The 22,130-nt window shown below is 37.0% G+C and overlaps 1 protein-coding gene across 3 annotated transcripts in view; it reads left to right on the forward strand.

Annotated features, from left to right (window-relative positions):
* The window catches only part of STT3B (STT3 oligosaccharyltransferase complex catalytic subunit B), a 111,278-nt gene that overhangs the window by 62,990 nt on the left and 26,158 nt on the right, over positions 1–22,130 (forward strand). For all 3 annotated transcript variants that reach the window (XM_035278541.3, XM_078354486.1, XM_035278542.3), the window contains 2 exons: positions 6,873–6,938; positions 10,369–10,468. In XM_035278541.3, the coding sequence (XP_035134432.1) occupies positions 6,873–6,938; positions 10,369–10,468 (166 nt within the window). The remainder of the gene's footprint in view (positions 1–6,872; positions 6,939–10,368; positions 10,469–22,130) is intronic.

Consider the following 22,130-nt stretch of genomic DNA (forward strand, 5'->3'; position numbering starts at 1 on the left):
GCTGTTTTGATTACTGTAGCCTTGCAGTATAGTTTCAAATCAGGTAGTGTGATGACTCTACCTTTGTTCTTTTTGCTTAGAATTGACTTGGCTGTGCAGGCTCTCTTTTGGTTCCATATGAAGTTTTTACCAGTTGTGTGAAGAAGGTCATTGGGAGCTTGATGGGGATAGCATTAAATCTGTAAATTACTTTGGGCAGTATGGCCATTTTCACAATATTTTCTTCCTAACCATGAGCATGGAATGTTTCTCCATCTGTTTATGTCCTCTTTTATTTCATTGAGCAGTGGTTTGTAGTTCTCCTTGAAGAGGTCCTTTACGTTCTTTGTTAGTTGTATTCCTAGGTATTTTATTCTCTTTGTGGCAATTATGAATGGCAGTTCGTTCTTGATTTGGCTCTCTTTAAGTCTGTTATTGGTGTATAGGAATGCTTGTGATTTTTGCACATTGATTTTGTATCCTGAGACTTTGCTGAAGTTGCTTATCAGTTTCAGGAGATTTGGGGCTGAGACAATAGGGTCTTCTAAATATACAATCATGTCGTCTGCAAATAGACAAAATTTGACTCTCTCCTTTCCTAATTGAACACCCTTTATTTCTTTTTCTTGCCTGATTGCTCTGGCTAGAACTTCCAATACTATATTGAATAGGAGTGGGAGAGAGGGCATCCTTGTCTACTGTCAGATTTCAAAGGGAATGCTTTTTGTTTTTGCCCATTCAGTGTAATATTGGCTGTGGGTTTGTCCTAAATAGCTTTTATTATTTTGAGATACGTTCTGTCAATACCTAGTTTATTGAGAGTTTAGCATAAAGGGCTGTTGAATTTTGTTGAAGGCCTTCTCTGCATCTATTGAGATAATCATGTAGTTTTTGTCTTTGGTTTTATTAATGTGGTGAATTACGTTTATAGACTTGCGTATGTTGAACCAGCCTTGCATCCCCGGGATGAAGCCTACTTGATCATGATGGATAAGCTTTTTGATGTGCTGTTGCAATTGGTTTGCGAGTATTTTATTGAAGATTTTCACATCTGTCTTCATCATGGATATTGGCCTGAAGTTTTCATTTTTTGTTGAGTCTGCTGGGTTTTGGTATTAGGATGATGTTGGTCTCATAAAAGAAATTTGGGGATAAAAGCCCATATATCGTAATATCACACTACAAAGTTCTAACATTTTTCCTAAAGTCTTTTCAGTTCCTTCTGAGTAACTCAGGTATTGTTTTCTGCTTTGGCAGTTGTTGCTATTTTTCCTTTTTCATTATTGATCCCCCCCTTCTCATTTATAGTTCTTCAGTGCCTGCTTTGACCATTCCTTAATGTAGATTTAGTTACCCTCATTTCTGTTTTCGTAGCACTTAGTTTCTAATACCTGTGTTTATTATAGCACTTGGTATATAGTACCTTTCTTAAATTTGTTTAAGTTCTTTTTTTTTTTTTTAAGTTCTGGGGTACAAGCGCAGAAAGTTCAGGATTGTTACATAGGTATACATGTGCCATGGTGGTTTGCTGCACCCATCAACCCGTGATCTACATTAGATATTTTTCTTAATTCTATCCCTCCCCTAGACCCCACCCGCCAACAGGCCCTGGTGTGTTATGTTCCCCTCCCTTTGTCCATGTGTTCTCATTGTTCAACACTCATTAATGAGTCAGAACATGTGATGTTTGGTTTTCTGTTCCTTTGTTGGTCTGCTGAGAATGGTGGTTTTCAGCTTTATCCATGTCCCTGCAAAGGATGTGAACTCATCCTTTTTTATGGCTGCATAATATTCCGTGGTGTATATGTGCCACATTTTCTTGATCCAGTGTATCATTGATGGGCATTTGGGTTGGTTCCAAGTCTTTGTTCTTGTGAACAGTGCTGCAATAAACATACACATGCATTTGTCTTTGTAGTAGAATGCCTTATAGTCCTTTGGATAAAAACCCAGTAATGAGATTGCTGGGTCAAATGGTATTTCTAGTTCTAGATCCTTGAGGAATCACCACACTGTCTTCCACAATGGTTGAACTAATTTACACTCTCAGCAGCAGTGTAAAAGTTTTCCTGTTTTTCCACATTCTCTCCAACATCTGTTGTTTACTGAATTTAATGATCAACATTCTAACTGGCGTGAGATGGTATCTCATAGTGGTTTTTATTTGCATTTCTCTAATGACCAGTGATAATGAGCTTTTTTTCATGTTTGTTGGATGCATAAATGTCTTCTTTTGAGAAGTGTCTGTTCATATCCTTTGCTCACTTCTGATGGGATAGTTTTTTTCTTGTAAATTTGTTTAAGTTCTTTGTAGATTCTGGATATTAGCCCTTTGTCAGATAGATAGATTGCAGAAGTTGCTCTGATGTTATTTTCTTTTGCTGTGCAGAAGCTCTTTAGTTTAATTAGATCCCCTCTCTCAATTTTGGCTTTTGTTGCCATTGCTTTTAGTGTTTTAGTCATGAAGTCTTTGCCCATGCCTGTGTCCTGAGTGGTATTGCCTGTGTTTTCTTCTAGGGTTTTATAGTTTTAGGTCTTAGGGTTAAGTCTTTAATCCCTCTTGAGTTAATTTTTGTAAAAGGTGTAAGGAAGGGATCCAGTTTCAGCTTTTTTCATATGGCTAGCCAGTTTTCCCAACACCATTTATTAAATAGGGAATCCTTACCCCATTGCTTGTTCTTGTCAGGTTTGTCAGGTTGTAGACATGTGGTGTTATTTCTGAAGCCTCTGTTCTCTTCCATTGGTCTGTATATCTGTTTTGGTACCAGTACCATACTGTTTTGGTTACTGTACACTTGTAGTATAGTTGGAAGTCAGGTAGCATGATGCCTCCAACTTTGCTCTTTTTGCTTAGGATTGTCTTGGCCATGAGGGCTCTTCTTCGGTTTCATATGAAATATAGAGTAGTTTTTTCCAATTCTGTGAAGAAAGTAAATGGTAACTTGATGGGGATAGCATTGAATCTGTAAATTACTTTGAGCAGTATGGCCGTTTTTCTGATATTGATTCTTCCTATCCATGAACATGGAGTGTTTTTCCATTTGTTTGTGTCCTCTCTTATTTCCTTGAGCAGTGGTTTGTAGTCTCCTTGAAGACGTCCTTCACATCACTTGTAAGTTGTTTTCCTAGGTATTTTATTCTCTGTAGCAATTGTGAATGGATGTTCACTCATGATTTGGCTCTCTGTTAGTCTGTTATTGGTGTATAGGAATACTTGTGATTTTTGCACATTGATTTTATATGCTGAGACTTTGCTGAAGTTCCTTATCTGCTTGAGGATATTTTGGGCTTAGACAGTGGGGTTTTCTACATATACAGTCATGTCATCTGCAAACAGAGAAAATTTGACCTTTTCTTTTCCTATTTGAGTACTCTTTCTTTCTTTCTCTTGCCTGATTGCCCTGGCCAGAACGTCTAATACTTTGTTGAATAGGAGTGGTGAGAAAGGGCATCCTTGTCTTGTGCCACTTTTCAAAGGGAATGCGCTTCCAGTTTTTGCCTATTCAGTATGATACTGGCTGTGGGTTTGTCCTGAATAGCTCTTATTATTTGAGATATGTTCCATCAATACCTAGTTTGTTGAGCATTTTTAGCATGAAGGGCTGTTGAATTTTGTCAAAGACCTTTTCTGCATCTATTGAGATAATTATGTAGTTTTTGTTGTTTGTTCTGTTTATGTGATGGATTACGTTTATTGATTTGTGTATGTTGAACCAGCCTTGCATCGCATGGATGAAACCAACTTGATTGTGGTGGATAAGCTTTATGATGTGCTGCTGAATTTGGTTTGCCAGTATTTTATTGAGGATTTTTTCATCAATGTTCATCAGGGATATTGATCTGAAATTTTCTTTTTTTGTTGTATCTCTGCCAGGTTTTGGTATCAGGATGATGCTGGCCTCATAAAATGAATTACAGAATATTATCTCTTTTTCTAGTGTTTGGAATAGCTTCAGGAGGAATGATACCAGCTCCTCTTTGTACCTCTGTTATAATTTGGCTGTGAATCTGTCAGGTCCTGGACTTTTTTTGGTTGGTAGGCCATTAATTGCTGCCTCAATTTCAGAACTTGTTATTGGTATCTTCAGGGATTTGACTTCTTCTTGGGTTAGTCTTCGGAGGGTGTATGTGTCCAAGAATTTATCCATTTCTTCTAGATTTTCTAGTTTATTAGTGTAGAGATGTTTATAGTATTCTCTGATGGTAGTTGGGTTTCTTACCATTTTTTATTGCATCTATTTGATTCTTCTCTCTTTTCTTCTTTATTAGTCTGGGTAGCATCTATCTATCTTGTTGATTTTTTTCAAAAAATCAGCTCCTAGATTCATTGTTTTTTTTTTTTTTGGAAGGATTTTTTTGTGTCTCTCTCTACCTTCTTCAGTTCTGTTATGTTCTTAGTTATTTCTTGTCTTCTGCTAGCTTTTGAATGTGTTTGATCTTGCTTCTCTAGTTCCTTTCATTGTGATGTTAAGGTGTTGATTTTAGATCTTTCCTGCTTTCTCTTGTGGGCATTTAGAGCTATAAATTTTCCTCTATACACTGCTTTAAATGTGTCCCAGAAATTCTGGTACGTTGTCTTTGTTCTTACTGGTTTCAGATAACTTCTTTATTTTGCCCTAATTTCCTTGTTTGCCCAATAGTCATTCAGGAGCAGGTTGTTCAGCTTCCATGTAGCTGTGCGGCTTTGAGTGAGTTTTTGAATCCTGAGTTCTAATTTGATTGCATTGTACTCTGAGAGACTGTTACGATTTTCATTCTTTCGCATTTGCTGGGGACTGTTTTACTTCCAATTATGTGGTCACTTTTGAAATAAGTGTGATGTGGTGCTGGGAAGAATGTATATTCTGTTGATTTGGGGTGCAGAGTTCTGTAGATGTCTGTTAAGTCCACTTGGCCCAGAGCTGAGTTCAAGTCCTGGATATCCTTGTTAATTTTCTGTCTTAATATTGACAGTGGGGTGTCTGGAGAGGCAGTGGGGTGGCAGGGCCTTGCTGAGGGGCTGTGGGGTCCTCCCAGTTCGAATTTCCTGGTGGCTTTGCTTACACTGTGAGGGTAAAACCACCTACTCAAGCCTCAGCAATGGAGAAAACCCCTCAAGCTCCAGTGTCCCAAGTGACCTCAGACTACTGTGCTAGTAGTGAGAATTTCAAGCCAGTGGATCTTAGCTTGCTGTGCTCTGTGGGATTGGGACCCTCTGAGCCAGACCATTTGGCTCCCTGGCTTCAGCCCCCTTTCTAGGAGAGTTAATTGTTCTGTCTTGCTGTTGTTCCAGTTGCCCTTGGGATATGGGAAAAAAAATTCCTGCTGCTAGCTTGTTGTCTGCCCAAACGGCTACCCAGTTTTGTGCTTCAAACCCAGGGCCCTAGTGGCATAGGCACCTAGGGAATCTCCTGGTCTGCCGGTTGCAAAGACCATGGGAAAAGCATGGTATCTGTGCCAGAATGCACCGTTCTTCCCAGTACAGTCTCAAGGCTCCCCCCTTGTGCTTCCTGGGTGAGGCAACGCCCCACCCTGCTTTGGCTCACCCTTCATGGGTTGTACCTACTGTCCAACCAGTCCCAGTGAGATGAACCAGGTACCTTAGTTGGAAATGCAGAAATTACCCACCTTCTGCATCAGTCTCGCTGGGAGCTGCAGACCGGAGCTGTTCCTATTTGACTGTATTGCCAGTGGAAATCTTTCAATTCTAAGACGTGTACTTTCTCCCCAGATTTTGGCATATCTGAAATTGGGATGTATGTTAAGAGTGATGGTCATAGATTCTATGAAATAGGGTTTATTGATTACTTGCTTTTCAGTTGACTTCCTTCTGTAGATTGTGAGCTTTTTGTGGGCTTAGAGTTTTTAAATTCTACACCTCTGCTGCTTCTGTCTGTGCCTGCTGCTGAATCCACTGTGGATGGTTGATTGGATGCCTTGCATCTTTCGTGCCGTATTACCCTAAAGTTTTGCCCAAAGCCACCACCTCAGTAGAGTTTCTGGTAATTTTTCCCAGCCAGAACTACTTTCCTGTCTTTAGCTTTTAGGCTCTATAAGGACCTTTTGGTACTCAGTGTTTATACTTACCATAGGGTTGCTTTTATGTTATGTTATGCTTTGACTCAAGTTCTTGTCTTTATATCTTATCTTCCTAATACAGAACTGAGTTATAGTTTATGTCCAGCATAGCCTAGCAAAGTTTTCTGTGTATTAGTCAGTACTGAAGAATATGTTTGCTTTACATTATCTCTTTCAGCCAATTGGATTGAGTCTGAGGAAATTTCAAGATATGAAGTGTATATAGTGGTTGTAAAATATACCTTGGTTTTAAATTGTAATAGATTATAGTAGTCTGGGTTCAGTTAGGAGAGAGAAAGAAGTATTAATTATGATAAAAGTAAAATAGAAGGAAACTATATATGGTATCACTAAGGCTAAAGGAGTGCACCCAAGAAAGGGCAAACTTGGAAGGTTTTCAGACCTCATTGCATAGGGTGTGCTTCAGCCCATTGAACTGGTTTGGCGCTGCTGAATAAGCAGTAGACCACTCGAGTGTAAGTACCTCGGAGGAAGGGATGGGAGGTGGCCATGATGACCTGTGGCATGGCGTGTGGATATCAGTGAGGGCAAGAGACCTTTCAGAAAATGAAAATATGTAGTTTGTTTTTTAAAAGATGATTCTTTTTACTGAAAACTAAATAACAAAGAATGAGAGCTATTCTTAAAATGTCTCAGTGTGCTATTCAGTGTTATAAATGCATATATTAAGTACATCTGCATATCTGAATAACCATAGTACTTTTTAAAATAACCTTGACTTTTTGTAGCACGTGGTTACTAAACATTTACCTTTTTAAAATTCAGCAAGAGCATCTGTAAACATTTTTATTATATCAGTTGCTTTTGTTTTTTAGGTGAAATCTGTAAAAACTGGGTCAGTGTTTTGGACAATGTGCTGCTGCTTATCCTATTTCTATATGGTAAGATTTCATATTTGAGATTACATGAAGTCTAACAGGTCTTTGGAGATTTAAACAGTTCTTCTCTTTCTTTCTCCTGTAATCTGTAGGATTTTTATTTTGTTTAATGTAATCTATCTATCTTTCTTTTCTTTTCTCTCTTCTCTTCTCTTTTCTTTCTGATGGAATCTTGCTCTGTTGCCCAGGCTGGAGTGCAATGGTATGATCTTGGCTCACTCAAACCTCCGCCTCCTGTGTTTAAGCAATTCTCCGCTTCAGCCTCCCAAGTAGCTGGGATTACAGGCGGGTGCCACCATGCCCGGCTAATGTTTTTGTACTTTGAGTAGAGATGGGGTTTTACCATCTTGGCCAGGCTGGTCTTTAAACTCCTGACCTCGTGATCCACCAGCCTCGGCCTCCCAAAGTGCTGGTATTACAGGCGTGAGCCAACGCGCCTGGCCTTAATGTAATCTTCCATTGCTATCATCCTCTCTCCTTCTACTCATAGGTCCTATATAACATGCTTTGGTGGAGAGGGCTAATATTTAACCCCTGAAATAACGTGTCTGAAGCAAGTAAAACAAAATGTTTTCAGGTGTACCACTTTCAAAATACTTAAACTTTTTAATTATTTAAAAATTTAAAAAAAATTTTTTAAGGTTATTTAGTTAGATTTTGTTTTTGTTTTAGATGGAGTCTTGCTCTGTTGCCTAGGCAGGCTGGAGCTCAGTGGCATAATCTTGGCTCACTGCACCCTCTCCCAAGCGATTCTTCTACCTCAGCCTCCTGAGTAGCTGGGATTACAGGTGCCTGCCACCATGCCTGGCTAATTTTTGTATTTTTAGTAGACATGATTTCACCATGTTGGCCAGGCTGGTCTTGAACACCTGACCTTGTGATACACCAGCCTTGGGCTCCCAAAGTGCTGGTATTACAGGCATGAGCCACCGCGCCCAGCCTATTATTTATTTCTTTTAGAAACAGTCTCTCTCTCTCTTGTCCAATCTGGAGCGCACTGGTGCAATCATAGCTCACTGTAACCTTGAACTTAAGTCCACTTCAGCCTATCGAGTAGCCAGGACTACAAGTATGTGCTGCTACATCTGGCTGATTTTTAAAAATGTTTCGTAGAGATAGTTTCTCACTGTGTTGCCCAGGCTGGTCTTCAGCTCCTGGCCTTAAGCAATCCTCCTGCGTTAGCCTCCCAGAGCACTGGGATTATAGGCGAGAGCCACTGCGCCTCTTTTAACTTTTTAATGACTTAAATTTAAATATTATTTTTCTATTCTTCCTGGCTTTATTTTATTTTATTACTTTTTTTTTTTAGACAGAGTCTTGCTTTGTCACCTAGGCTGAAGTGCAGTTGTGTGATCTCAGCTAACTGCAACCTCTGCCTCCTGGGTTCAAGCTATTTTCCTGCCTCAGCCTTCCAAGTAGGTGGGATTACAGATGTGTGCCATTATGCCTGGCTAATTTTTGTATTTTTAGTAGAGATGGGGTTTCACCATGTTGGTCAAGCTGATCTCAAACTCCTGACCTCAAGTGAGCTGCCTATCTCAGCCTCCCAAAGTGCTAGGATTATAGGTGTGAGCCAGGGCACCCAGCCCCTAACCCCTAACTTTATTTTTAAAATTGCTCTGACAAGTAAAATGTTTTTCAAGTTAGATTGCACACTAAAAAAGAACAGGAAACTTTGCCTGTCAAACATCGAGCATGGAACCATGATTAGATAAAATAAGCTTTTACTTAACACTCAATTTTAAATATTAAAAATTGGTTTTTCCGTATTGGAACTGATACTGAAAATTGGTTTTTCCATATTGGAATTGACTAAGTAACTGCTTAATGTAAGTTTTTAACAGACATTATCTAAACAATTTAGTGAAGTGAACTTACAGCAGAGAAATAAGAGTACTTTGAAGTCTTGGTAAAAAAGATAACCTAAGTAAAGAGTTAACTGAAAAGACAGAGGGAATGAGAAAAGGTTGTAGAAAGAATGTTCTTTTGGCCCATTTGCTCTCATTTCACTCCTTAAAGTAAATGAAGGAGAACTCTTAAAATGAATTTATGTGGGCCAGAGAAGAAATAAATCCCTGTAAAGATCATGCATAAGATGAGCAAGTACTTTTCAGAACATCAGATTCACTTTTAGATTGGTTTTAGCTTTTCTTTGTTCTTAGGTGAACAGAGTAGATAAGGTAGCATGTTGATACTGTGCTCAATTTTCATAATTGTAGTAGTAGATCCCTAGAGTCATGGCTGAAATAATGGTCATATCCTCTAGGTCAACCTATACATTACCTACATATTTTTTTAAACAGGTTTCTTAAGATTGGGGTTCAGTATTACCCCTTTATTCTTCCTCTTTTTTCTATACCATAGCCTATATAGTAGTCTTGTGCTGAAAATCATGATAATTTGAGCTAATCTTTTTTTTTTTTTGGAAATGTCATAGAAAATGTACTCAGTAATATCAAACTTGTGCTCTTTGAGATTTTGAAAGTAACCAGAAGTCTTTCAGTAAGGACTGGTGTGCTGTTAGAATAACATTGTTTTTTATGAAAAGTAGCATGTGACTAAGGCAGAAAGCTGATGCTTGTATTGAAAACTGATGGCAGTTCTCCACAAGGAGTTCTGGAATATTTTAAGTTAGAGCAGCATTATTGGAATAGATATGCTAGCATATAGTCTGCTAAAGTGGCTATTGATAGAAATGAGCCTTTCAAGCTCTAACAGAGGGCGTTTAAGAACTTTGATGTTGACAAGAGCTTATTACTTACTCAGTGTACCAAAAAATTAATTCTATTGGTCAAGAATAAACATTCTCTTTAGAGTATTCATTAATATAGACCAAAAACATCCTCAGTTATTCTGGTTAAATAGTATGTATTGTATAGGCCAAACATTGGATCTTGCTTTGTAATCCATTTCTCAGAAAAAAATTTATGCCCAACTAGCGCTTTTAATTTTGAGACTCTCAAAGCATATTCATGTCATCTGAATTTTTTTTAGTTGTCAACAAGTCCTTTCATTGCTCTTACTCTCAGTGACCTTTCTTACAGCAAATTTGTCATCAAAAATGGGTGAAGTAAAAGCCTTTTTTTATTTTAAAAATTTATGATCCGTACTCTAAAACTCCTTGTCTCCATGCCAGCTTGTTTACTGATGATTTACAAATTATAATACTCTCAGCTTCTCTATGAAATGTAATTTAATTTGAACATTTCTCCAGTGAATTTGGAAAAGCATATTGAATTTGTAGGATCATGTTATTTTAATCAATAAAAATGAGGAGTACATTTTTCATAGGTTAGTAAGTTCTTATTTAAGCATTTCTCAAAATTGCCAAAATCTTTGTGTTTATATTTGCTCATTGTATGTTTAGATACCTAAACACACTTATTTTAAAAAGGAAAAATATAAATTTAACTTAGCACTTCTTTTCCCATAGGTCTCTGCTTGGGGTGGTTATGTATTTATCATCAATCTTATTCCACTGCATGTATTTGTGTTGTTACTGATGCAGAGATACAGCAAAAGAGTCTATATAGGTAAGTAATTTGATTTTTGACATCTGACAACTGAGAGATGTTTTGTGTATTTTTTTTGTTGAGGTATTTGTTTGATTAATGTTGTGCATGAAATGGTAAAAATAATTTTGTGTTCATTTTGCTGTTTATATTGATAAAGAAGGTCACGCATTTTTATGTAAGTGCTTTGTCACCAACTTTTCCTTGATAAGATTTTTTTCCGTTTTTGTAGAAATTAGTCTGGGTTTGATTTCTTTTTTCCCCCTTAATTTTGGGGAATGGGTATTTTTATCATGAAAATCATTCACATTTGTATATAGAATTCAACTTACTCATTGTAAGAGATTGACATCCTCAAAGTAAGCAGTTTAATAAACTTTCAAAAGCCCTTTTGGTATAATGTATCAATAGATTGAGTCTCTGTTGTCTGTAGAAAAATTTTTATTTTTCTCTACAGTTTCTAAAACAAGCATTTGCACTGTGATGCTTAGCAGTAGATGATGTTTCACCTAAGATCTTACTTTCCATGATAGTTAGAACGTTCATGGGTTGAAGGATCCAGAGAGCAATTGTGAACTGAAAGCAGTGTCTTAGTAAAATAATACAATTCTATTATAATAATGTTATAAAACAATAATATGAAGATAAATCTTAATTAAGTTCAGTTTCAAAAGCCCAGTAGCTTGGCAGTTTCTCAAAAGTTTCCCATAGATTTGTCATATGACCAAGCAGTTCCAATCTTAGGTATGTTCATAGCAGCATTTATTATCATAATGACCAAAAAATGAAGACAACCAAAGTGTCTATCAACTTTATGAAACCATAAAATACTAATACATGCTACAACATGAAACTTGAAAACATGCCATTATATAAAAAAGCCAGACATAAAAAGCCACGTAGTATATGATTCTGTTAATGTGAAATGTCCAGAATAGGCAAATCTATAGAAACAGAAAGTAGATTAGGAGAATAGTGGAGAGGAGAGTAGAGGAGTGACTGTTAATGGATATATGGGGTTTCTTTTGAGGATGAGGAAATATTTTAGAATTAGTAGTAATGGTTGCATAACCTTGTGAATACACTAAAAACCATTACATGATAGGCTTTTTTTAAAGATAAATTTTATAGTATATGAACTATATCTCAAAAAAAATAGTATATTAATTACATTTATAGCCATTTCAGCATACTTTTTAGTTTGATCTTTGTAATGTTACCGTGAGGGTAGGTACTATCATTATTCTCGTTTTACAGATGAGGGAACAAGTGGAGACATAATTTGCTAAAGATCATGTGGCTGGTAATGGAGCTGAGGCTTGAACTCAGATTTTGGCTTTAAAGCCTGATGAGCCAGCAATAGTGGCTCACACCTCTTAACTCATCTACCCAGGAGGCTGAGGCTAGAGTTTGGCTTGAGTCCAGGAGTTCAAGGCTGCAATGTGCATGATCTTGCCACTGCACTCCGGCCTGCGTGACAGGAGACCTGTTTCTGAATGAATAAATGAACGAATGAACGAACAAATGAATGAATGGCTCATGATGCAAAAAACCACCAAATCTGTGTGCCTCCCATATAAACAAATAACCTTACTGCTGAAATACATAAATCTATGGTATTTCTCTACCCTGAAAATACTGTAACCAGTAGTTGGGATCCAGAAAGGAGAATAATAAATAATAGATTAAACTTTTTTTTTTTGGTTAAATGGTTATAGGGAAGGAACTAAGAGGGTGTTTTTTGGTTGTTATTTTGTCTAATTTAAAAAATTGGGGATCTTTGAAATTTAATGATCAGAGGAATACAGCTGTGAGAAGTTTGAGAAATATACTTTATTAAATGGCATGATTCAGGAAGAAGAGCCAAAGGAGATGTCAGAGGTAGTCAAATAAATATGTTGTTAAAAATGGTCAGATGGAAGTATATTCTACATAAAAGTTTAAAATTCAAGCAGTGTCCAACTCCCATTTAACTTTACCACCAAGATCTAAAAGGATTAGAATTTGATAAAGTACCTTACATTTGATAACTGGGATTTTTTTTTTTTTTGGTCATTCTAGAAAAGCATGAAATCCATATTACTTTGGTTGACTCTTGAAAGTATTTTGAGAAGAAAGAAAAATAAAATGGGTTAGGGATATATATCAAGCTGATGCTCATAATGTCCACATTCTCCACCCTACCCCACTTGTTTCTTTTACTTACAATTATCCCGGAGTACTTCTGATGATTTCTAGTCTACTTTCATAGGGTTTACTTCTAAATGGATGGAAAGTAGTATGGTAGAGCAAGTGTTTCTCTTCCTTCATCCAGAGTGGGTCAGGATTTAAGTTCAATTTCTCCTAACTTAATGGTCCGAAAAACTATGGAAGCACTGTAAAGTGTTTGTATATAAAGTTCTTTGATTTTGGCACGTAACATACTTTGTCTTTTGCTCTTCCTCCCCTTGAACAGAAATGTTTAGGTAAAAGGATTGATAAATGTCAAACTCATAATTATATCAACTAAAAGTTCAGTTGTGTTTTAAGTATTAAATGACTTTGAAATAAATTATTTTAAATAATTATGAAAAAATGTTTTCCTCTGAGTATATTTTTTGCATGTGTCCTTAAAGTGAATTGTAACACAGCCACAGAAAACAGTCAAGAGTGTGTTCACACGTGGAAAAGGAGGCACATGGGAAGTTATGTGGATGAATAGTGGTAGAAGAGTGGCATGGGAATCGAGCAAGGGAGGTGTAAGAAAAGCTGAGAAGGAAGGTCGTCTCGAAATTTGGGGACAAAAAACTTAACTATATTGGGAAGTAAATGTTTAAAAAAATATGTTATACATAGGATTCTACTGTTTTAAGACGAACACCCAAACATTATGTTGTGTTTTTAGAAAAAATGGCTTGCAGGGAACACAGTAACACTGATGGGATGTGAAGTGATTTAAGCTTTCTAATTTGATTAAAGTTTATCATAATTTGCCTTCATGTCATAAGGAAATTAAAGATATAAAAACAAATTTAGGGATATTTACCGTGGTATAACTTGTAATTGTGAAAATATGAAACTAACTCAAATGACCAATAGGGAAATGATTTTTTTAATTTCAGTGTTGCCATATGGAATATTATATGGAATATTATGTAGCCTTTAAATTTCATCTTTTTGGGTATTTGATGACAGGAAAATGTTAATAAAAAGCAGACAGTAAGGATTACCAATGATTTTTTTTATGCTTCTTTATGCTTTCCAAATTTTCTGCTTTCCAAATACAGTGAGTATGTGTTAAGTATATAATAAATGAGACTTGGCTTTTAGTTTAGAAATAGGAATTTTACCTCAAGGGCTGTATTAACTCAATCGGGTTAGTAATTTAAGCACAGAGAAGTCAGTTTCTAATATTGATGAATGGTTTTGTAATGTCACTGGAACAGTTTATTTATGGTATTGTCTATCTTTTCTGCAGCGAGTTGAGTAAGGAGAGTAGCAGTTGTTTTTCATATTATATCTGAAATGTATTTTTTGGATGATATTTGCTGGGAATCATTAAAAGTAAAGTTTTATAAGCATACCACCTACTTTAGTTCTGTATAGATTATTATGGGGATTATACATTTTGTAAATAAAGAAAAATAATCTAATTATTGAGTAAATTAAAAGTAAAACCATAATTGTTAGGGGTTACATACTTGGCAGCTGTAAACAGAATACAGCTAATGCTAGTTTAAATTAAAAAAAAAAAAACTTATAAAGATTGTATGTAAAAAAAAATCCAGGATACCCCCTTCCCCCAAAAACAATTCCAGGATACCAGAGCTGGAAGCTTTGGAATTTATTTTGTCTAATTCTGCCTTACTATTTTTGTGGAAATCAAAGCAAATTTCACTCATCATACATTTATTAAGCATTGAAAAGATAAATGCTAAGTTTTGTGCTAATTCATTACGATGCAGAGTTGAATAAAAACATTGCTGTAAGGAGCGTATATTATACAGTGTAAGCAGTTTAATAGCATACGATCAAAATAGGATTAGGGAAAAATTTGTGAAAATCAGTTTGGACTTTAACCATGTTTTCTTCCTCTCTCTTTTTTTTTTTTTTTGAGATGGAGTCTTGCTCTGTTGCCCAGGCTGGAGTGCAGTGGCGTGATCTCGGCTTACTGCAGCCTCCACCTCCCAGGTTCAAGCAATTCTCCTGCCTCAGCCTCTCAAGTAGCTGGGATTACAGGTGCCCACCACCATGCCTGGCTAACTTTTTGTATTTTTAGTAGATACGGGGTTTCACCATGTTGGCCAGGCTGATGATGAGCTCCTGACCTCTGGTGATCTGCCCGCGTTGGCCTCCCAAAGTGCTGGGATTACAGGCGTGAGCCACCATGTTCTTTTTAAAAAGTTTTGGAGATAAGTCTTGATCTTGAGAGAAGAATATAGAAATAGATTTACAATTTGTGGTAATGGAACCATGAATAAAATGTGCCTGACATTGAGGGTAAGAGTACATACTCCAGAGCCAAGCTACCGGGATTCAATTCTTGCTCCCTTAATACTGTTTAACTTTGGATAAATTAATGTCTGTATGCCTTAATGTCCTCATGGGTCAAATAAAGATAATAGTTACTACCTTACAGATTGTTAAGGATAAATGAGTTATAAGTTAATATATGAAAGGTGCTTAATAATAGATGAACACAAAAAAAGTACTATTTAAGTGTTTACTTTTGTTGTTGTTGATAAAGTTATGAAGGAATAGCCAGAAGAGACAAAGAGTTCGAGAGGCTGGGAGAGACGATTACTGTATTAAGACTGAGGGGATAAAACCCCAATTTGAATATAAGGATTGTTCCCTTTTTAAGTGAAAATAAACTTTCACTCAGCTATCTTTATGAGAAACATAATGGAGAAATAACACGTGTGTTATAAAGTACAAAATAGCAATTAAAATATAACCTGTAATGGGTCATATTTCTTTGATAATTTTAAAATTTGATAATAAATGTTGACATGGTTTGGCTGTGTCCCCACCCAAATTACATCTCTGTTGTAACTCCCATAATCCCCAAGTATTGTGGGAGAACCCAAAGGGAGATAATTGAATGATGGGGGTGATTTCTCTCATACTGTTCTCATGGTACTGAGTAAGTCTCACACAATCTGATAGTAGATTAAGGGGAAACCCCTTTATCTTGGTTTTCATTTATCTCTTGCCTGCTGCCATGTAAGATGTGCCTTTCACCTTCTGCCACGATTGTGCGGCCTCCCCAGCAACATGGTACTGTGAATCCATTAAACCTCTTTTACTTTATAAATTACCCAATCTCAGGTATGTCTGTATCAGCAACATGAGAACAGACTAATACAGTAAATTAGTACTAGTAGAGTGGAGTACTGCTGAGAAGATACCCAAAATGTGGAAGCACTTTGGAACTGGGTAGCAGACAGAGACTGGAACAGTTTGGAGGGCTCAGGAGAAGATAGGAGCATGTGGAAAAGTTTGGAACTTCCAAGAGACTTGTTGAATAGCTTTGACCAAAATGCTGATAATGATATGGACAATGAAATCCAGGCTGAGGTAGTCTCAGATGGAAGTGAGGAACTCTTTGGGAAATTGAGTTAAGGTGACTCTTGCTATATTTTAGCAAAGAGATTGGTGGCATTTTGAGCTTGCCCTAGAGATTTGTGAAACTTTTAACTCACAGAGATGATTTAGGTGTTTGCAGAAGAAATTTCTAAGCAGCAAAGCATTCAAGAGGTGACTTGTGTATTGTTAAAGGCATTCAGTTTTAAAAGGGAAACAGAGTGTAAAACTTTGGAAAGTTTGCAGCCTGGCAATGCAATAGAAAAGAAAAACCCATTCTCTGAGGAGAAATTGAAGCTGGCTGCAGAAATTTGCGTAAGTAACAAAGAGCCAACTCTTAAAGCCAAGACAATGGGGAAAATATCTCCAGGGCACATCAGAGACCTTTGCAGCAGCCCTGCCCATCACAGGCCCAGAGGCCTAAGAGGAAAACATGGTTTCATGGGCCAGGGCCAGGTCCAGGGCCCCCCTTGCTGTGTTTTGCCTAGGGACTTGGTGCCCTGCCTCCCAGCTGCTCTAGCCATGGCTAAAAGAGGCCAAGGTACAGCTCAGACCATGGCTTCAGAGGTTGCAAACCCTAAGCCTCAGCAAATTCCACATGGTGTTGAGCTTGCAGGTACACAGAAGTCAAGAATTGAGGTTTGGGAACCTCTGCCTAGATTTCAGAGAATGTATGGAAATGCCTGGGTGTCCAGGAAGAAGTTTGCTGGAGGGGTGGAGCCCTCAAAGAGAACCTCTGCTAGGACAGTGCAGACGGGAAATGAAGGCTTGAAGTCCCCACTGGGGCACTGCCAAGTGGAGCTATGAGAAGAAGGCCATTGTCCTCCAGACCCCAGAATTATAGATTCACTGACAGCTTGCACTGTGCACCTGGAAAAGCTGCAGACACTCAATGCTAGCCTGTGAAAGCAGCCAGGAGGAAGGCCATACCCTGCAGAATCACAGGGGCAGAGCTGCTCAGGACCATAGGAACCCACTTCTTGCATCAGTGTGACCTGGATGTGAGACGTGGAGTCAAGGGAGATCATTGTGGAGCTTTAAGATTTGAGTGCTCCACTTGATTTTGGACTTCCATGGGACCTTTAGTGCCTTTGTTTTTGCCCACTTCTCCCATTTGGATTGGGTGTATTTATCCAGTGCCTGTACCCACATTGTATCTAGGAAGTAACCAACTTGCTTTTGATTTATAGGCTCATAGGCAGAAGGGACTTGCCTTGTCTCGGATGAGACTTTGGACTGTGGACTTTTGAGTTAATGCTGAAATTAACTTATCCTTATCTCAGATGAGACTTTGGATTGTGGACTTTTGAGTTAATGCTGAGTTTAAACTTTTGACTATTGGGAAGGCATAATTGGTTTTGAAATGTGAGATTTGGGAGGAGAGATTTTGTAACATGAGATTTGGGAGGTGCTGGAGCAGAATTATATGGTTTGGCTGTGTCCCCACCCAAATCTCATCTATAATTATGGCTCTTATAATTTGCACATGTTGTGGGAGAGACCTGGCTGGAGATAATTGAATCATGGGAGTGGTTTTTCTCTATGCTGTTCTCATGATGGTGAATAATAGCTCTTACAAGATCTGATGGCTTTGTAAGGGGAAACTCCTTTTGCTTGGTTTTCATCTCTCTCTTGCATGCTACCATGATTGTGAGGCCTCCTCAGCCTCATGGAACTGTGACTCCATTAAATCTCTTTTGCTTTATAAATTACCTAGTCTCAGATATGTCTTTATCAGCAATGTGAGAACAGACTAATACAAGTGTATATAATTGAATAAATGTATATATTTGAAAAAGTAAAAAACTATAGGGTTTATAGCAAATAAAATGTTGATTTGTTGTTGTTGTTGTTGTTGTTGTTGTTGTTTGTAGAGATGGGATCTTGTTAAGTTATGCAAGTTGGTCTCAAACTCCTGGGCTCAAGTGATCCTCCCACCTCAGCCTTCCAAAGTGTTGGGATTATAGGCATCAATCATTGTGCCCAGCAGCATTTTATTTAATATAGCTAAATTTTGTTGCCACAAAGTATTTGGGTTCACACCCCAGTATTTACAGTGGTATTCAGTATGTAATTAAACAAGTAGTTTTGATGTTTTGATCTAAGGTATTGAAAACAATAAGAGGCTGTATAGTTTTATGCTTGTGATAGATAAAGTTTTATCAAGACAAGAGATTACTCTTCTACAGAATAAATATATTATTTTCATTAATTTTACTTTTTATTGTAGTTTCAAGGTAAGTGAGCCAAGAGCAGACAGGCAAACTGGGGACTACAGTAACAGCTACATGTCCCCTCCCCACTTTTTTCCTGGGTTTTCGTTTAAAATTGAAGTTTCAGTGTTGGTTACATAAAGTAAGTTTTCAAGATGAGTGTTATAACAGGCATTGAAGCTTAAATTGGGGGAAAGAGATGGGATTTTCCTTAGACCGGTTTATAATTATGGATTCTGTTTCCAGCTTTGCCAGTGGATATTTTAGAGGTTATTGGGGTTGGGGGAAACTTAAAGTTCAGACACAAAGAGAAGATGCTATTGCTTGCACCATCTATGCTGCTAATATGACTCATTATGTAGTTCTCAAGGATTAGTCATCCAGTATCTCCTTGTATTGACTCAGGATATTTAGAGTAAGGGTCTCACCTGTGTTGTAGCAATAATCATTGGCCTGATCATAAATCACTTGGTAGTCTTATTATCTGGAAGAATAGACCCGAGTGAGATTTCCTTTAAAGATCTATTCTTCTCTTTGAGGAATGTGTGTTTCATAGTCCAGAAGAATTAACTTCTGTGTAAAAGTAGTTATGGATTCTTTGTGGTATCAGTTAAATGAATTTAGGACCCTACTACAGTAGTTTACATTAAGAAAAGAATGTGTTAAGAAGAATCTAAACATTTTTAGTGGTAATACGACTTTTGGTAACAGGATTTGTGATTTCCTGTGGTTTGAATATTTTTTTATTTTGTGTTTGTTTTCCTCTCTTCTTTATGAGTAAATTAAATTTGCTGGTATTTGTCTTCTACTGACTCTTGATATGTTAGGTATAGTCATTACTTAGCTGAAGAAGTTACTGGGGATCATTATCTAGCACCTTTTAAGTTATATACAAATTATATATTTCATGAGTTTTTCATAGTCTCCAAGCATATCAGACACACAGTACATTTGTAATTTCCCCTTACTTTGATATTATTAACTATTGCCAGAATTAAATGAATTGTTCCCATGTGATAGAACTTAAACCAAGATTTACTTTGACTAGATTTGTTTTTTCCTGCTATATTATTTTTTATTTCATTTTTGTTATCAGTACAAGATACACTTGCCGTGTTTTTTTTGTTGTTTCTGTTGTTTTTGAGACAGAGTTTCGCTGTTGCCCAGGCTGGAGCGCAGTTGTGCGATCTCAGCTTACTGCAACCTCTGCCTCCCAGGTTCAAGCAATTCTCTTGCCTCAGCCTCCCAAATACCTGGGACTACGGATGTGCACCACCATACCCAGCTAATTTTGGTATTTTTAGTAGAGACGGGGTTTCACCATGTTGGCCAGGCTGGTCTTGAACTTCTGACTTTGTGAGCCACCACGCCCGGCCACCCTTCCTGTTTCAAAACCGTTATGATTAAGTATCTTTACCAAAGTGTTTTGAACAGGTAATTTCTTATAGCTTTTACATATCTGGAGCTTGAAACTTAAAATATAAGTTTCAGTGATTCTTTATCAACATAGTTTATAATGAGCACTGCCCTTGGAAAAGAGAAATGATTGTTATCATTATATATGCCTATTAAGTTAATCATATATTTTGTCCCTGCTGGTCAGGAAGAAAGTGTTTTGTGTTTTGTTGTTGTTTCATTCTTTAATCCATGTAAGTTTCTTACTATTCTGTACCCTGCATATCTACCAGGGTTCACAGTAACCAAAAGTGATTACAAAGAAGTAAAGTATCTTTAGTATTCAAAGCTTTCAACATTCTTATAAACCTTTGATAATATTTGTTTATAATAAAGCAAAGTCAGTTGGATTTTAAGTATTTACCCATTGTGTTTCTTTTGGCTAATACTATGTTGGTTGAGAGAGAGCAAAGCAATTTAGAAATGCTAATGTGATTTAACAGTTGGTTAAAGTTAATGGGAATATAGTACCTGCATAACCTTTTCTAGAGGCTGAGGCTTGAAGAATCGCTTGAACCCAGGAGGTGGAGGTTGCTGTGAGCTGAGATCATGCCACTGCATTCCAGCCTGGGCGACAGAGTGAGACTCCATCTCAAAAAAGAAAAAAGAAAAAAAGTGTAGTGTAACAGTAACTTAAGTATAAAGAGTACTGTCAATGTAAGCTGTAAGGCCTTGTCAGAGAAGGGGTACTTAAAGATTGGGGAACAGTAGGAACTTCTTCAATACTTAAAATTTCATTGGAACTTGAATCAGACTTTTCAGTGCCTTTTTTTTTTAATGGAATAATTCATTTGAGTACCTTAAATGAAGGGCAATGATATATTTCTCCTCTATATCAGTCTTGTCCCACGCTTAGATATAAAATACTTCTAAGAATATTGACATGTTTAGGTTCTCTTTAGAAGATTATTACTCATCTGTCTCAGATTAGAGTTTTTCTTTGGTTAAAAATAATTAAACAGAATGATATGTATGTATATATGTATACATATTAATAATTAAACAGAATATGTTTAATTAATAAAATACTTAAACAGAATAATATGTATGTATATATGTATACATATCTTTCTGATGGTAATGTTTTGTGGAATTTTTCTCACAAATTGGAATTATGATCTGCAGTAATGAATGCCAGTAACTGCATCCACAGGATGGCAGTGTGGTAACATTTTCATGATGTAATAAATGATTTACAACACTATTGGTATCATGCATTTCCTTAGAGCTCACCACTTTGATGGAATACTTTATTCTTCTAATCTAAAGGGTAAGAAAAGTAGGTTTACATGGATGGATAGAAAGGTGTTATAGGTGGGTCTAGTCAGGGATCTTAAAGAGTTCATTGGGAGGAGGATTGGTAGAGGATGATCACTATGGGTTTGTCTTGTTGAAGTGTTCTGAAAACACTAGAGAGTAGTACCAGATGTTAATTATCTCTTAGATGTCCATATCTGGAAGAGAAGAGTTCTTACGTTTTATAGAGCCTTTCACCCCACCAAATGTCACATGACCTTCCTTCCTTATATTATGGTTGTTTACATCTTAACTCTTACAGAATGGGATGGATCTTAATAGGATTTTCTGTTTTTAGACTGTCTCGACTGTACTAAAGTTAATGTTTAAATGCATAAATTGAAGAGGTAATTTCTAAAAATGTGTTAGATGCTATAGTACAAAGTCTGGCAAAAAAGTGTATGTTACTCATTTTGCAGTGGAGATTTTGTTTGTTTGTTTGTTTGTTTGTTTGTTTGTTTGTTTGTTTGTTTGTTTTGAGACAGTTTCACTCTTGTTGCCCAGGCCAGAGTGCAATGGTGCAATCTCGGCTCACTGCAACCTCTGCCTTCTGGGTTCAAGTGATTCTCCTATCTCAGCCTCCCAAGTAACTGGGATTACAGGCATGCGCTACCACACCTGGCTAATTTTTTGTATTTTTAGTAGAGACAGAGTTTCTCCATATTGGTCAGGCTGGCCTCAAACTCCTGACCTCAGGTGATGCACCCACTTCAGCCTCCCAAAGTGCTGGAGTGACAGGCGTGAGCTACCGTGCCCAGCCAAGATTGTGTTTATTTTTAAGAATTATTTCACCATTTCTTTTATTCAAATATACCTAATTTCTTATTTTCTATGTCTTAAAATGTAGATTTGTAAATGAGATTCAAATTGAGGTACAGCAGTGTATATGTAATTTTACAAATTCAAGCAAAGCAGTCCTTATTAAGCAAGGTATTTGTGGTATTTGACGCATTATCTGGCAAGCAATCTTTGAATTTATTTATTGGAAGTATAGGTTGAATACCCCTAATTTGAAAATCCAAAACTTTCTGAGTGCTGATAAGATGCTCAAAGGAAAAGCTCACTGGAGCATTTCCTCTCTTGGATTACCAGATTGGATGTGCTCAACTGTAAAGTATAATGCAAATATTCCAAAAATCCAAAAAACTTCTAGT

The sequence above is a fragment of the Callithrix jacchus genome, chromosome 17 (assembly GCF_049354715.1).
Source record: "Callithrix jacchus isolate 240 chromosome 17, calJac240_pri, whole genome shotgun sequence".
NCBI classification, from domain to species: Eukaryota; Metazoa; Chordata; class Mammalia; order Primates; family Cebidae; genus Callithrix; species Callithrix jacchus.